This window comes from Oncorhynchus kisutch, linkage group LG4, assembly GCF_002021735.2.
Source record: "Oncorhynchus kisutch isolate 150728-3 linkage group LG4, Okis_V2, whole genome shotgun sequence".
Classification (NCBI taxonomy): Eukaryota; Metazoa; Chordata; class Actinopteri; order Salmoniformes; family Salmonidae; genus Oncorhynchus; species Oncorhynchus kisutch.
The window spans coordinates 73437188-73455294 of NC_034177.2; the positions used below are offsets into that span (position 1 = coordinate 73437188).

General features: G+C 44.6%; 1 protein-coding gene across 21 annotated transcripts in view; it reads left to right on the plus strand.

The window, feature by feature from the left end:
* LOC109889975 (carbohydrate sulfotransferase 15) overlaps positions 1–18107 on the plus strand; it is a 40290-nt gene that overhangs the window by 11907 nt on the left and 10276 nt on the right. For 6 of the 21 annotated variants that reach the window (XM_031823593.1, XM_020481873.2, XM_031823601.1 and 3 more), the window contains 5 exons: positions 10316–10421; positions 10530–10674; positions 11578–12563; positions 12712–13054; positions 13896–14039. In XM_031823593.1, coding sequence (XP_031679453.1) covers positions 12183–12563; positions 12712–13054; positions 13896–14039 — 868 coding nt within the window. In that variant the 5' untranslated portion in view covers positions 10316–10421; positions 10530–10674; positions 11578–12182. The remainder of the gene's footprint in view (positions 1–10315; positions 10422–10529; positions 10675–11577; positions 12564–12711; positions 13055–13895; positions 14040–18107) is intronic. The other 15 variants (XM_031823596.1, XM_031823598.1, XM_031823605.1 and 12 more) reach the window with 5 other exon arrangements.

The window sequence follows — 18107 nt, forward strand, 5'->3', positions numbered from 1 at the left end:
CCCATAGCACAGAGAGGGGTGAAGAGGGGGCTGGTGTGGGTGTGATGGAGGCTGTGAAATACAGGTGACTGCATAACCTACTCCCAATTAAATGCCACAAGGCCTGATATTCATGAATTACACAAGAACATGTAAATCTGCCATTTTATATGAATTACAATGTACCTTTTAATATCGGACTGTCACAGCATTGTGTCTTCCTGGCGGTAGTTACTAGGGGTAATGGTCAGAGGGACATATGGAATGGAGTAGGGAAGGGTCAATGCAGATAATCTGGATAGCTTGCCTTGCGGTAGCATAGAGAATAGTCTATGACTTGGGTGGCTGGAGTCTTTGACCATTTTTAGGGCTTTCCTCTGACACTGCCTGGTATAGAGATCCTGGATGGACCCCCATTTCCTGTAGTCCACAATCAGCTTCTTTTTTTTGCTGATGTTTAGGGAGAGGTTGTTGTCCTGGCACCACTGCCAGGTCACTGACCTCTCTATAGGCAGTCTCGTTGTAGTCGGTGATCAGGCATACCACCGTCGTGTCATCGGCAAAATTAATGATGGTGTTGGAGTCGTGCGCTGCCACGCAGTCTTACAGGAGGGGACTAAGCGTGCACCCCTGAGGGGCCCCTGTGTTGAGGGTCCTCGTGGCGGATATGTTGTTGCTACCCTCACCAACTGGGGCCGGCTTGTCAGGACGTCCAGGATCCAATTGCAGAAGGAGGTGTTTAGTCCCAGGGTCCTTAGCTTAGTGATGAGCTTGGGAGGCACTATGGTGTTGAATGCTGAACTGTAGTCAATAAACAACATTCTCACATAGGTGTTCCTCTTGTCCAGGTGGTAGAGGACACTGTGGAGTGCAATAGAGAGAGTATCATCTGTGGATCTGTTGTGGCGGTATGCGAATTGGAGTGGGTCCGGGGTGTCTGGGATGATTGGGTTGATGAGATCCATGACCAGCCTTTCAAAGCATTTCATGGCTACAGATGTGAGTGCTGTGGAGAAACCTGTGTAAATGATTATTATCTTGGCGTTCTTGGGCACAGGGACTATGGTGGTCTGCTTGAAACATGTAGGTATTACAGAATAGGTCAGGGAGAGGTTGAAAATATCAGTAAAGCCACCCGCCAGCTGGTCAGTGCATGCTCTGAGTATGTGTCCTGGTGATCCGTCTGGTCGCAGGGCCTTGTGAATGTTAACCTGTTTAAAGTTCTTACTCACATCTGCTATGGAGAGTGAGATCACACAGTTGTCTGGAACTGCTGGTGCTCTCATGCATGGTTCAGTGTTGCTTGCCTCGAAGTGAACATAGAAGGCATTTAGCTTGTCTGGTAGGCTTGTGTCACTGGGCAGCTCGCGGCTGGGTGTCTCTTTGTAATCCGTGATAGTTTGCAAGCCCTGCTACATCCGACCAGCATCAGAGCCGGGGTATTACGATTCAATCTTATTCTTGTATTGACGCTTTGCCTGTTTGATGGCTCGTAGGAGGTCATAGCGGGATTTCCTATAAGAGTCCGGATTAGTGTCCCGCTCCTTGAAAGTGGCAGCTCAACATTTAACTCACTGCGGATGTTGCCTATAATCCTTGGCTTCTGGTTTGGGATATTGTGACGACCCTCCCACTCTGTCTGCCGTATTCTTTCTCTTTGCTCTTGCTTTCCTTATTAGGATGTTGGTGGGCGGAGCTGCAAGGGTCATCAGCGAAATGGGACACACCTGGGCTTGGGTGTGTCTCAGGATAAATACACCTCTTCCCCATTCATTGAGGAGACTCTCTCCATGCAGACACACTGATGGTTATGGCATTTTTGTGGATGTTTTGTTTGTTTGCGTTGGCACCTTTCAACACCCCTCATTATCACATTTATGCACGCAACCACTCACTTGTACACTACTGATTACTGACTACACACATCATTGCCAATTGTATTTAGTTTACGTTAATAAATCTATTTTGTTATTCCTTATCTCCATGTTGTCTCCCTTTTTGTTACGAACTTCGAGCCGGTTCGTGACAATATGTGCGTACGGTCACTGTTGGGGGTTTGTGTGTGTACCTTGGTGGACAAGTGTGTGTGTGTGGGAAAGGGAGAGACCTGCTGTAATGGGCTCCTGGAGGCATCCCTTCTCTGTTTACAGAGAAAGTAAAACATGAGATTTGGGGCTGCTGGGTTTCCATGTCCCTGAGTCTGTAGGCATCTGGCTTGTAACTGCATATCATTACAAGGAGACCTGCTATTTTTAAAGTTTTCATTTGTGTATTCAGGTGTTTCCATGCCCTCCTGAGTGTGGGGGGTCGGGTGGGTTTTACGTTAGCTCATTCCTCAGCGGTAGAGCAGACCCCCCCCCCCCCCCCCCCCCCCCCCCTCCAACAACAAAAATAACACACAGAAGATAGGGCAGAACCCTTTATGTCCCCTCCTCCACCAGTACCAGTACAGGTGTAGGGTCTTAATTTGATCACCTTGTTGCATAGGGCCGGGACGATACCAGTATCGCAATACTCATTATTATTATTATTACTACAATGCAGGAAATGTAAAACTTGTAGTGTATTTGAGGTTTAAAAAGACTTCTGAAGTTTGTAATTTCCACTTTGAAATATCAGACTTGGTTTTCCCTTTCTTAAAATGTATCAACCCCTTTAAAATGTTCATAAATTATAATCCACATAATAATTCATGTTTCCTGTTGCTGCAGGATTATTTTCCTGCTTTAGCAAACTAGCTTAAATTAAGATCCTATATTGTACTAGTACCACCACTGATCTCTCATCCCGGAGACACAGTTTATGTATGCTCTGCTTGCATGCAAACTACATACTGGACCTACACCTTGTTTGCCTGATGACTCATACTGAATTTAATTCCTCTGTTCTATCGATCCCTACTTACAGTGAGCTCAAAGTTTTGGGACAGTGACAAATGTTTTGTTGTTTTGGCCCTGTACTTCAAATGATACAATGACTACTAGTCTGTCAGCTTTAATTTGAGGGTATTTTCATCCATATCAGGTGAACTGTTTAGAAAGTCCAACACTTTTTGTATATAGTCCCCCCATTTTAAGGGGACCAAAGGTATTGGGACAAATTCACTTATACACTACATTACCAAAAGTAAGACACCTGCTCGTCTAACATCTCATTCCAAAATCATGGGCATTAATACGGAGTTGGCCCCCCTTTCTACTATAACAGCCTTCCCAGAAGAGTGGAGGCTTTCTAGCCACAAGAGCAATAGTGAGGTCGGGTACTGATGTTAGGCATGGCTCGCAGTCGACGTTCCAATTCATCCCAAAGGTGTTCGATTAGGTTGAGGTCAGGGCTCTATGCAGGCCAGTCAAGTTCTCCCACACCTATCTCGACAAACCATTTCTGTATGGACCTCGCTTTGTGCATGGGGGCATTGTTATGCTGAAACAGGAAAAGGCCTTCTCCAAACTGTTGCCACAAGGTTGGAACCAGAGTATCGACTTGAATTTCATTGTATGCTGTAGCGTTACGATTTCCCTTCACTGGAACTAAGGGGCCTAGCCCGAACCATAAAAAACAGCACCTCCTTCACCAAACTTTACAGTTGTCACTATGCAATTGGGCAGGTAGCTTTCTCCTGGCATCCGCCAAACCCAGATTTGTCCGTCGGACTTCCAGATGTTGAAGCGTGATTCATCACTCCAGAGAACGTGTTTCCACTGCTCCAGAGTCCAATGGCTGTGAGCTTTACACCACTCCAGCCGACGCTTGGCTTTGCACATAGTGATCTTAGGCTTGGGTGCGACTGCTCGGCCATGGAAACCCACATTTCCCGGCGAACAGTTCTTGTGCTGACGTTGCTTCTAGAGGCAGTTTGGAACTCGGTAATGAGTGTTTATGACAAATAATTTTTACGTGCAACACGCTTTAGCACTCTACGATCCCATTCTGTGAGCTTGTGTGGCCTCTCACTTCGCTGCTGAGAAGTTTTTGCTCCTAGATGTTTCCACTGCCCCGGTACCGGGGAAGCTCTAGCAGGGCAGAAATTTGACGAACTGACTTCTTGGAAAGGTGGCATCCTATGACGGTGACACATTGAAAGTCACGGAGCTCTTCAGTAAGGCCATTCTACTACAAATGTTTGTCAATGGAGATTGCATGGCTGTGTGCTCGATTTTATAAACCTGTCAGCTACGGGCTAAAATAGCCAAATCCACTCATTTTACATAGTCCCCCCATTTTAGGGGAACAAATGTATTGTGACAAATTCACTTATGTGTATTAAAGTAGTCAAAAGTGTAGTATTTGGTCCCATATTCATAGCACACAATGATGACTTCAAGCTTGTGACTACAAATTTGTTGATGCCTTTGCTGTTTGTTTTGGTTGTATTTCAGATTATTTTGTGCTCGATAGAAATGAATGGTAAATAATGTATTGTGTCATCACTCTTATTGTAAATAAGAATATAATATGTTATTAAAGACTTCTACATTAATGTGGATGCTACCATGATTACGGATAGTCCTGAATGAATCGTGAATAATGATGTGTGAGAATGTTACAGATGCACAGATATCATACCACCCCCCAAAAATGCTAACCTCCACTGTTACTGTAATGGTGAGCGGTTAGCATGTCTTGGGGGTATGATATTTGTGCGTCTAACTTCCCCACTCATCACTTTAACCTCATAGTCATTGTATAATTTCAAATCCAAAGTGCTGGAGTACAGAGCCAAAAAATATATATATTTGTCACTGTCCCAATACTAATTTATGAATCTGCCATCCTAGAAGTTGTTTGGGTGAGGGGCGTTGTACAAAAAAAAAAATCTGTGATTGGTTACATTTGTTAGAGACGTTCCAATCAAAGTTGATAACGGAATTGTTTAGGCCGGCTCTGGCCCAACCCATCAGTTTCTGGGACCAATCAGAACAGTCGGAATGTGTTTGCGTTCATAAGCGTAATGCTGAACTTACACATGCTTCCTAATGTTTATCTGGCTGGCCTCACTCAGCTCAAGTCAATAGATTACAATTTATCTCCTTGGCAGGGAATGAAAGCCACGTATAAATCTTGATATTTGTTCCTGCAGGCCCTAATACTCCAATTTAATTCAGAACACAGAGAAAGAGACAGTGAGACAGATTGGCCAGAGCGATGTGGTAGCCAGGCAACCACCTTGTGGAGAGGACCTCAAACACATTGCATTTTTTGGGGGTAATTGTATTTCTAACTCCGCTCAAGAGCATGTAGACATTGTGGGTAATCCAAATGGAAATTGGACTCGCATCAACCTTTGTAACATTGAGCACTCATGGTGTCTGCAAACATCTGCTCTATAACACGTATTGTAAGGTCCTATAAAGCGTTTTGTAGGGCCCTATAACACGTATTGTAAGGTCCTATAAAGCGTTTTGTAGGGCCCTATAACACGTATTGTAAGGTCCTATAAAGCGTTTTGTAGGGCCCTATAAAATCTGCGTTGTGGAGAACACGGGCGGGATTACAGAATCCAGACGTTAAAACTGATTTCAACAATATAGCAGGGGTCTAAGGCACTGCATCTCAGTGCTAGAGGCGTCACTACAGACCGTGGTTTAATTCTAGGCTGTATCACAACCGGCCGTGATTGGGAGTCCCATAGGGTGGCGCACAATTGACCCAGCATCATCCGGGTTAGGGTTTGACCAGGCTAGGAGCTGTAAATAAAAATTTGACTTGCCTAGTTAAATAAATGTAAAAACACAACATATGTGTGTGTATATATGTGTGTGTGTGTATATATATGTGTGTGTGTGTGTGTTCTAACACTTGATTGAAGTCCACCAATGTTTAATTCAATTGATTGGACATGATTTGGAAAGGCACACACCTGTCTATGTAAGGTCCCACGGTTGACAGTGCATGTCAGAGCAAAAACCAAACCATGAGTTTGAAGGAATGGTCCGTAGAGCTCTGAGACAGGATTGTGTTGAGGCACAATCTGGGGAAGGGTACCAGAACATTTCTTCAGCATTGAAGGTCCCCAAGAATGCATTGGCCTCCATCATTCTTAAATGGAAGAACTTTGGGACCACCGCCCGGCCAAACTGAGCAATCAGCGGAGAATGTCCTTGGTGAGGGAGATGACCAAGAACCCGATGGTCACTCTGACAGAGCACTAGAGTTCCTTTGTGGAGATGGGAGACTTTCCAGAAGGACAACTGTCTCTGCAGTACTCCACCAATGAGGCCTTTATGGTAGAGTGACCAGACTGAAGCCACTCCTCAGTAATAGGCTCATGACAGCCCACTTCAAGTTTGCCAAAATGCACCTAAAGACTCTCAGACCATGAGAAACAAGATTCTCTGGTCTGATGAAACCAAGATTGAACTATTTTGCCTGAATTCCAAGCATCACATCTGGAGGAAACCTGGCAGTATCCCTTCGCTGAAGCATGGTGGTGGCAGCATCATGCTGTGGGGATGTTTTCAGTGGCAGGGATTGGGAGACTAGTCAGGATCGAGGGAAAGATGAACGGAACAAAGTACAAAGAGATCCTTGATGATAACCTGCTCCATAGCGCTCAGGACCTCAGACTGGGATGAAGGTTCACCTTCCAACAGGACAACGACACTAAGTGCACAGCCAAGACAACACAGGAATGGCTTCGGGACAAGTCTCTGTATGTTCTTGAGTGGCCCAGCCAGAGCCCGGACTTGAACCCAATCGAACATCTCTGGAGAGACCTGAAAATAGCTGTGCAGCGACGCTCCCCATCCAACCAGACAGATCTTCAGAAGATCTGCAGAGAAGAATGGGAAAAACTCTCCAAATATTGATGTGCCAAGCTTCTTTTTTTTAACCTTTATTTTCCTAGCCAAGTCTGTTAAGAACAAATTCTTATTTTCAATGACGGCCTAGGAACAGTGGGTTAACTGCCTTGTTCAGGGGCAGAACGACAGAGTTTTACCTTTCAGCTTGGGGATTCGATCGTGTTACCTTTTGGTTACTAGTACAACGCTCTAACCACTAGGCTACCTGCCGCCCCGCTTGTAGCGTTGTACCCAAGAAGACTCAATGCTGTAATCGCTGCCAAAGGTGCTTCAACAAAGTACTGAGTAAAAGGTCTGAACTTATGTAAATGTGATATTTCAAATATTTATCTTTTAAAAATTATCAAAATATTCGACAAACTTGTTTTTGCTTTGTCATTATGGGGTATTATGTGTTGACAAGGGGGGAAAAACAATTGACTCAATTCTAGAATAAGGCTGTAATGTAACAAAATGAGGAATGTCAAGGGGTCTGAATACTTTCCGAAGGCGATGTATGTGTGGCGCGAGCGTATGTCTACACTTTGTGCAGCTGTTAGCGATGATGCTAATGATAACCTTCTTCTGGTAGTCTAAAAACGGGGAGCTGGAGCCGTCTGAGCAGTTGGCTGTATCAGAAGTGATCTTGTGTGTATGTTCAACTGTGTGGTGGTGAACTGCAGAATAACACTCTTGATACGGACACGTCAATACCGCCTCCTCTCTCATGACCGTCACTTCTGTAGGCCAGGGTTTCTCAAACTCGGCCCTGGCCCCCACTCTTGGCAGCACGTTTAGATTTTTTCCCCTAGCATTACAACAGGTGATTCAAATAATCAACGCTTGATGATGAGTTGGTTATTTGAATCAGCTGTGTAGTGCTAGGGCAAAACCCAAAACATGCACCTGGGGGGGGGGGGACCAACAAGACCGAGTTGAAGAAATCCTGCTCTAGGCCCCCCTGGCTAGAGCCTACATCGCTCCGCACTGCCCCCCGTGGTGGTCTAGCCACTTTCCCTCTAGTCATCCCTCTAGTCACCCCCAGCCAGAGGCAAGGGAGCATCAGGTTTGCTTCTGCTCCCCGGAGCGGCCTTAGCTCCCCAGCAGGTGAAGACAACTGCAGAGTGCACAGTCTACCACAAGGTCTGCACCCACCTCAGCCAGAGCCTCGACTAGCTGTGAATGCCCTCACCCGCAAGTACTTAATGCTGATTTGTTAAGGTTCTGACTCACTACAAGGCAGATGTGTCCAGTTTTATTTATCTTCATTACCACCACATGTAGTATTAACACATAAACACACTCTCTTCAGTGATTTAGAAATCGACTTGTGGTTCTGAAAGGCAATAACAAACAATGTTGTAAGCTATGCAACGGGAATATATACTCAGGAAAGAATGGCGTAGCATCTATACAGGGATATTCACATAACAGCATACACATTTACAGCAGTATATTTATAAACATATCTCAGAGAGAGAACTAATTACTTAGACAAGGCTAGATTTATGGTCCTCTCTGCTGACTGGTGGAGATCTTATCGGAGTCTGGTGCCGGAGTCATGAATCTTACTGTGCATGCTGGAGCATGGAGGATGGTCTCTGAAACTCCTAGAACCTCTCGCCAGCTAGAGAGCTTATCAGATAAATCAAATGTGCATGCGGAAGCGCTCCAGAGGTCTAGAATCTTCTAACTTTAGCTGGCATATAACACACTCTCTTCCAGTAATAGTAACATGCACCTCATACTCCTTTGTTTTTACATTGCTGCTACTCGCTGTTTATTATCTATGCATAGTCACTTTACCCCTACCTACATATACAGTTTACCTCGACTAACCTGTACCCCCGCACATTGACTTGGTACCGGTACCCCATGTATATAGCCTCATTATTGTTATTTTATTGTGTAACTTAAAACAAACTTTAGTTTATTTAGTCAATATTTTCTTAACTGCATTGTTGGTTAAGGTCTTGAAAGTAAGCGTTAAGGTCTACACCTGTTGTATTCGGTGCATTGATTTAATTTGATACTCATAATAGTAAATGTAACGATGCAATAGGTTCATTAAAGCGTCAATATGTAATTTTATAGAAATATGTGTTATAGAGCTGTCATTCTCATTGAAAGCAAGTCGAAGACGCGGTAGATCTGTTTTATGTGCCATATGTGCATGCTTCCTGTTCTTTAGTTTTGTTTTTGCGTCTTTTACTTTTGGTTTTGTACATCAGCTTCAAACAGCTAAAAATACTATATTTTTGGTTACATTTCCTAAAAATAAACACCGGCAACTTAGTTGCTAACCAGAACTTGCGCCATATTCTTCAGTGACGCGACGGCTTTGTGTGGCGCTGTGGGCTGAAGTGGGTGCTGACAGGCGTCTCTTGGCAAGACTCCTCTTTGGGGCACCTCAACATCTCAAATATAGCAGGACAGAATCTGGCGACGCGAAGGACCATGTAAATACGTCTAGCTGGAGCTCGTCTGAGTGGTTGGCTGGATATGCACTCACCCACTTAATACTGATTGGTTTTATCCACTGTTGTGCTGTTCGGTTAGAACGTGACAGTGAGGCCCAACACACACACACACACACACACACACACACACACACACACACAGCTGTTTCCATTTGAATGTGTTTTATGTGATTGTGGTTCTAACAAAGGCAGAGTAAACAATCATTAGGAGCCATGCAGAGCAATGCAGAGTAATATATTCCATAGTAATAATATACAAAGATAAGACATGATATTATACCTACAAATGATTGCTATAATATAGTATGAAACACAGGGATATTTACATGCCATAAGAAATAACCATGTGAAAGAAAGAGACATGTAAGGCCTAAGGGGATTAAGGCATAGCTCTCTCTAGTTCCTGCCTACATATCTTATCTAATGGCATAGCTACTGTGCTAGAGCAGAGAGCAGACTGGAAAGTTAAAGAAACTCTACAGTCACTAAGGTAGCATGTGATAAACACTTCTCATATAAAGGTCATTAGCAACAATCAATATGTAGAATTGCAAATTGGCTACTGATAATATGGCAATAAAAATACCTGCATGAATGTTTTTTTTAAATATTTTTTTATATTGTTAGATTTTTGTTTTTATGGATTTAAACAAAAACTATAAATCATACAATGCTCCAAGAGTGTGCAAAGCTGTCATCAAGGCAAAGGGTGGCTATTTGAAGAATGTCAAATATAAAATATATTTTGATTTAGCACTTTTGTGGTTACTACATGATGCCATACATGTTATTTCATCATTTTGAGGTCTTCACTATTGTCCTACAATGTAGAAAATAGTCAAAATAAAGAAACTCTTGAATGAGTAGGTGTGTCCAAATGTTTGACTGATACTGTATATATTTTTTGAAATACTGTAAATACATTTTTTTTTTTTTTTTATAAAAATTTTACATTTTTTTAATAGATTTGAACTACATTCTGTAATATATGTTGGAATGTATTTAAAATGTCTTAAAGCTGCAATATTTTAAAAATGATCTAAAATAGATATTCTTCTATATATATTTTTTCAGTTCTGACTCCCACCTCCCCTCACAACCTCCTCAGCCCCGTCCTCCTCAGCCCCTGTCAGTTTCCCACGCAAGTTCCGTCACAGATGCTTCTATATGGGCTTTAATGGTGAACTTGCCCTCTCTCCTTCGTACCTTGTCTTTACTCTTTCCTTCATATTGTCTATCCTCATCTCTCTGTCCTGCACATCTCCATCCTCTTCTTGTCTCTCTACAGAAATCAAGCCTACAATCCAGATGTTTGATGCTGGCTCTGGCAGACAATAACTTTCCATGGGTTTTACAGAGAGAGGACAGGAGACCCTCTCCGTCAGCAACACCAAGATCACGACCAGGAGAAGAACACGTTCAGCTGAGACCTTGTAAGTAGGATACAAACCTTTATACTACATAATGATGCATAGCTCAGTTGGTAGACCATGGCACTTGCAGTGCCAGGATAGTGGGTTTGATTCCTGTGACCACTCGTATGTAAAAAATGTATGCGTGCATGGCTTTAAGTCGCTTTGGATAAAAGCATATTCTAAATGGCATATACTGTATCAAATTATACATTGAATGTGTCTTTCAACTAAATGTGTTTTGTAATTTCTGTACGCTAAAGGTTGTATGGAACATGGCTCAAGTAAAGTGTAACCCACAGTTTTTGACAGCCAGTGATAGAAATATAATATGTGATTATTTAAATTCACTGAAGTGTTTAGTGGTCTCTGTTTAATAAGGCCCAAGAGTGAATAGAACAACATTTATGCAATGAGAAATAACACTGAATTCATTGAATGTACCAAGTGTAATTCACTGTATCTGGGCGGGGGTTTCATTTCAACATCCAGAGTAATTGTTAACGTGTGTAAACTCTGGAAGAAAAGAAAGCAGGATGAATTATGGCTCCAGGAAGTGTGATGGAAGAGTTTGAAACATTTGGTCGGTCCTGTGTCTGGAATTCTTCAACACACAGGTCCAGAAATAATACTCGCTTTCTCTCTCTGCCGCACTGCTCGTCCACCTGTATCAATACAGTACACTTTTGGTGTCACGAGAACCTTTAATGTCCAAAAACATAACACTTTCATGGATCAACCTCGTATTTCCATGTAGGATAGAGATCTGGCGTGTTCTAAAATTTAAAGTTTATTTTAGCCGACAGTGATGAAACTGTCTTCTCCTTTGATTAGCCCTAAACGCAGAGGATGAAGGTGCAGACTTACCATTATGCTCTCACATTATAAGCTTTTGTACCCACTGTATTATCCTTCTCCCTAAAGCAGGGGAGCGTTATCCGACAAGGACTCACACTCTCTCTGCTATGAGCTGCCTGTGAGGTTGTCATGAGTAATTGGGCTGAAGTCACCCTTGCTAGTGGAGGAAGAAGAATTCATCTGAGATGTCTCATGTTCGATCGCCCCTAACTGAACCCTCATCCTGGAATAATACTTAGCACCTGGTCAGGAAACAGCTGTGAGCTGTCTAACACAGTCCAGGGCCCCTCAAAACACTACACCGTTGAAGGGGAAAAACGAATCACAGATTAATTGAGAATAGTCGTGTCCAAACGTTTCCTCTGTTTTAAGCACCGTATGTGGTGTTACAGTACCTGGTGTGCCTACAGCAACATTTGGAGCAGTCATGCTGGATGAACCCTCCACTGCTCCTCCACACACCGCCATCCCATTATAGATGTGCCTTGACGGCAGATGTGCCTCGAAGTCCCTCCCCTCTGACATCACCCATCCCCCTCCACACAGCTCTGTTCCATCAGGTCTACAGCATGTCTCGTGCAGACTACAAACATGGTTCCATTCCTCAAATGGACTACACATATGGCCCACCCTGCCCTATGTAAGTTGAGAACTACAGGAAGAGACGCACAATGCCCTGTTTGGACGATGGGGATAACAGCCGCAGAGGCCTGCCCAGTGTCCTAGAGTTGAGGCGGGTTCCTCTATGGTCATTGGGGCCCCTGAGGAGTGTCAGAAAGGTCAAGGTTATCAGCTTCCTGCTAGGATTGACGTTGACCTTCCTCATCATGGCGTCTTACATTTTAACCTGGGATAAAAAGGGTCTGATGATGACCCTGTCACCGTTCCACCTCAGGACTATAGTCAACCCAAGCAGCACCCTCCCCCATAACCTGTCTTCTACCAAGGACTACGCCAACATTAAGCTCCTGGTGAAGTGCATTACATCTAAGCTTGAGTTCAGCCCAAGGAAGCTGCCTCTTCTGAAGGACGTTGTCAATACGGACTCTCATGTGAGTATGAGCAGAGTATGTGTGCCGTTTTGTCTCAGGACAAATCCTTTCAAGCATTTATAATAGCAAATAAGATAATAGCATCATTACAATTTTCTAGAAGTGTTTGACAAGTATTTTTACAATTTCTCTGTTTTGTCCTTCCCAGTTGTTTTCCGTTATTCCTCGTCAGTTCCTGCCCAATATCAAGAGTCCATGCTGGTATGAGGAGCTCTCTGGGAAAACCAAAGTGGATCCTTACAGGAAAAACTTGTATGCAGTTCGCTCTAAGAGTTTCCGGACTGTCTGTGACTACCTAAGGAAACATTTCCAGGAACACTTGTACCACAGTGACGACGACAAGCAATACCGCCTGCGCTGTCTGCCATACTTCTACATCATTGGCCAGCCCAAATGTGGCACAACGGACCTGTTTCACCGACTGCTGCTACACCCGGAGGTCAAGTTCACCACTATGAAAGAGCCCCACTGGTGGACAAGGAAAAGGTTTGGTAAGCACTAGTCCCCGTCTGTACTTTGGTAGAGCTGCCCAGAGAACTTGGCTTCCATTGATTTGGATGGAAAACTTTTACATTGGCTTCAGCCTTTTCACCAGCCAAAATACATTTCTAGGGGGAACCACCAGTGATGTGTGGAATAACTTCTTCCCATTTATATTCATATTATATCTATTTTGAGGTAATACTGTGTGCTTCTTTTCCTAATTGATGTACCTACATTCTACACTTTGCACACTAGTAACAATATAACTGAATGAAAACCCAAAGTGTTGTCTCTTTTATGATAATCATCTGCTTATAATTGTCCTTACAGTTATTTTTCAAAGATTTGTACAGAGTGAGTAAGTGTTGCTCTGAACCTCTACTGTAGTGTGTGGGGGATGGATGAGACCAGGTCCAGCCATCCAAACTAGTGTCTGTTGTAATTCATCTAATTGAAAAGATGTTTAAGAGTCCGAGAGGCAGTGTAGGTGTCAGATCACACTCTAAGGAGAGCTATACTTTTGATCATGCAGAGCGCATTGATTTCAGGCTCCATCGCCAAGTGGGTTTGTGGGAGTTCAAAGCAGCAGGGGGAAATGGTTTGGGATGTTGATCTTTGTGCTGACAATTGAATGAGAAGGACATCTACATCAGGTCTCCTGGGGGCCGTCTAGTAAGAAGTCTTGATCTTCTTTGAGCTCTGACAAGTGTGAAAATATGGACAGAACTTCCTCTCAGACTTTGATCACCTTTTGCTTTTGAGAAGGTCTATGATAGATCATAGATGGAGTAGACGATAGTGACATTTGAATGATGACGTCATTGACCATGGTGTTGCTCTCCCTTGCAGGTATCATCCATCTTAAAGATGGCCTCCTAGAACGCTTCCCTGTGGAGGATTACCTGGACCTGTTTGAACTGGCTGCCTACCACATCCAGGAGGGAATACTGGGGAATACCTCTGTAGACCACAGCCAGCGACACATTATTACAGGTAACCAACAGGTCATTGTAGGTCATTTATATCTACTGGATACATATTGAATTATAATAAAATTAGGTCAAGTTTTAAAATCTTTATAAACTCTTGGGATGTACTGCTTTCATCAAAGTGTGTGTGTGAGAGAGAGAGAAAGATGTTTTTTTTAATTTATTTTTATTTCACCTTTATTTAACCAGGTAGGCTAGTTGAGAACAAGTTCTCATTTGCAACTGCGACCTGGCCAAGATAAAGCATAGCAGTGTGAGCAGACAACAAAGAGTTACACATGGAGTAAACCATTAACAAGTCAATAACACAGTAGAAACCAAAGGGGGAGTCTATATACAATGTGTGCAAAAGGCATGAGGAGGTAGGCAAATAATTACAATTTTGCAGATTAACACTGGAGTGATGAATGATCACATGGTCATGTACAGGTAGAGATATTGGTGTGCAAAAGAGCAGAAAAGTAAATAAATAAAAATAGTATGGGGATGAGGTAGGTGAAAAAGGGTGGGCTATTTACCAATAGACTATGTACAGCTGCAGCGATCGGTTAGCTGCTCAGATAGCTGATGTTTGAAGTTGGTGAGGGAGATAAAAGTCTCCAACTTCAGCGATTTTTGCAATTTGTTCCAGTCACAGGCAGCAGAGTACTGGAACGAAAGGCGGCCAAATGAGGTGTTGGCTTTAGGGATGATCAGTGAGATACACCTGCTGGAGCGCGTGCTACGGATGGGTGTTGCCATCGTGACCAGTGAGCTGAGATAAGGCGGAGCTTTACCTAGCATGGACTTGTAGATGACCTGGAGCCAGTGGGTCTGGCGACGAATATGTAGTGAGGGCCAGCCAACTAGAGCATACAAGTCGCAGTGGTGGGTGGTATAAGGTGCTTTAGTGATGAAACGGATGGCACTGTGATAGACTGCATCCAGTTTGCTGAGTAGAGTGTTGGAAGCCATTTTGTAGATGACATCGCCGAAGTCGAGGATCGGTAGGATAGTCAGTTTTACTAGGGTAAGCTTGGCGGCGTGAGTGAAGGAGGCTTTGTTGCGGAATAGAAAGCCGACTCTTGATTTGATTATCGATTGGAGATGTTTGATATGAGTCTGGAAGGAGAGTTTACAGTCTAGCCAGACACCTAGGTACTTATAGACGTCCACATATTCTAGGTCGGAACCATCCAGGGTGGTGATGCTAGTCGGGCATGCGGGTGCAGGCAGCGACCGGTTGAAAAGCATGCATTTGGTTTTACTAGCGTTTAAGAGCAGTTGGAGGCCACGGAAGGAGTGTTGTATGGCATTGAAGCTTGTTTGGAGGTTAGATAGCACAGTGTCCAAAGATGGGCCGAAGGTATATAGAATGGTGTCGTCTGCATAGAGGTGGATCAGGGAATCGCCCGCAGCAAGAGCAACATCATTGATATACACAGAGAAAAGAGTCGGCCCGAGAATTGAACCCTGTGGCACCCCCATAGAGACTGCCAGAGGACCAGACAGCATGCCCTCCGATTTGACGCACTGAACTCTGTCTGCAAAGTAATTGGTGAACCAGGCAAGGCAGTCATCCGAAAAACCGAGGCTCCTGAGTCTGCCGATAAGAATATGGTGATTGACAGAGTCGAAAGCCTTGGCAAGGTCGATGAAGACGGCTGCACAGTACTGTCTTTTATCGATGGCGGTTATGATATCGTTGAGTACCTTGAGTGTGGCTGAGGTGCACCCATGACCGGCTCGGAAACCAGATTGCACAGCGGAGAAGGTGCGGTGGGATTCGAGATGGTCAGTGACCTGTTTGTTGACTTGGCTTTCGAAGACCTTAGATAGGCAGGGCAGGATGGATACAGGTCTGTAACAGTTTGGGTCCAGGGTGTCTCCCCCTTTGAAGAGGGGGATGACTGCGGCAGCTTTCCAATCCTTGGGGATCTCAGACGATATGAAAGAGAGGTTGAACAGGCTGGTAATAGGGGTTGCGACAATGGTGGCAGATAGTTTCAGAAATAGAGGGTCCAGATTGTCAAGCCCAGCTGATTTGTATGGGTCCAGGTTTTGCAGCTCTTTCAGAACATCTGCTATCTGGATTTGGTTAAAGGAGAACCTGGAGAGGCTTGGGCGAGGAGCTGCGGGGGGGGCGGAGCTGTAGGCCGAGGTTGAAGTAGCCAGGCGGAAGGCATGGCCAGCCGTTGAGAAATGCTTATTGAAGTTTTCGATAATCATGGATTTATCAGTGGTGACCGTGTTACCTAGCCTCAGTGCAGTGGGCAGCTGGGAGGAGGTGCTCTTGTTCTCCATGGACTTCATGGTGTCCCAGAACTTTTTGGAGTTGGAGTTACAGGATGCAAACTTCTGCCTGAAGAAGCTGGCCTTAGCTTTCCTGACTGACTGCGTGTATTGGTTCCGGACTTCCCTGAACAGTTGCATATCACGGGGACTATTCGATGCTATTGCAGTCCGCCACAGGATGTTTTTGTCCTGGTCGAGGGCAGTCAGGTCTGGGGTGAACCAAGGGCTGTATCTGTTCTTAGTTCTGCATTTTGTGAACGGAGCATGCTTATCTAAAATGGTGAGGAAGTTACTTTTAAAGAATGACCAGGCATCCTCAACTGACGGGATGAGGTCAATATCCTTCCAGGATACCCGGGCCAGGTTGATTAGGAAGGCCTGCTCACAGAAGTGTTTTAGGGAGCGTTTGACAGTGATGAGGGGTGGTCGTTTGACTGCGGCTCCGTAGCGGATACAGGCAATGAGGCAGTGATCGCTGAGATCCTGGTTGAAGACAGCGGAGGTGTATTTGGAGGGCCAGTTGGTCAGGATGACGTCTATGAGGGTGCCCTTGTTTACAGAGTTAGGGTTGTACCTGGTGGGTTCCTTGATGATTTGTGTGAGATTGAGGGCATCTAGCTTAGATTGTAGGACTGGCGAGGTGTTAAGCATATCCCAGTTTAGGTCACCTAACAGAACAAACTCTGAAGCTAGATGGGGGGCGATCAATTCACAAATGGTGTCCAGGGCACAGCTGGGAGCTGAGGGGGGTCGGTAGCAGGCGGCAACCGTGAGAGACTTATTTCTGGAGAGAGTAATTTTCAAAATTAGTAGTTCGAACTGTTTGGGTATGGACCTGGAAAGTATGACATTACTTTGCAGGCTATCTCTGCAGTAAACTGCAACTCCGCCCCCTTTGGCAGTTCTATCTTGACGGAAGATGTTATAGTTGGGTATGGAAATCTCTGAATTTTTGGTGGCCTTCCTGAGCCAGGATTCAGACACAGCAAGGACATCAGGGTTAGCAGAGTGTGCTAAAGCAGTGAGTAAAACAAACTTAGGGAGGAGGCTTCTGATGTTGACATGCATGAAACCAAGGCTTTTTCGATCACAGAAGTCAACAAATGACGGTGCCTGGGGACATGCAGGGCCTGGGTTTACCTCCACATCACCCGCGGAACAGAGAAGGAGTAGTATGAGGGTGCGGCTAAAGGCTATCAAAACTGGTCGCCTAGAGCGTTGGGGACAGAGAATAAGAGGAGCAGGTTTCTGGGCATGGTAGAATATATTCAGGGCATAATGCGCAGACATGGGTATGGTGGGGTGCGGGTACAGCGGAGGTAAGCCCAGGCACTGGGTGATGATGAGGGAGGTTGTATCTCTGGACATGCTGGTAGTAATGGGTGAGGTCACCGCATGTGTGGGAGGTGGATCAAAGGAGTTATCAGGGGTGTGAAGAGTGGAACTAGGGGCTCCCTTGTGAACTAAAACAATGATAACTAACCTGAACAACAGTATACAAGGCATATTGACATTTGAGAGAGACATACAGCGAGGCATACAGTAATCACAGGTGTTGAATTGGGAAAGCTAGCTAAAACAGTAGGTGAGACAACAGCTAATCAGCTAGCACAACAACAGCAGGTAAAATGGCGTAGACTAGGCAACGGGGCCAACCGATAGAACAAACAAGCAGAATGGAGTACCGTGATTAATGGACAGTCCAGCGTGCATCAGCTATGTAGCCAAGAGATCAGTGTCCAGGGGGCAGCGGTGGATGGGGCAGGGAAGCTGGCCTGGCGAGTGTTATCCAGGTTTT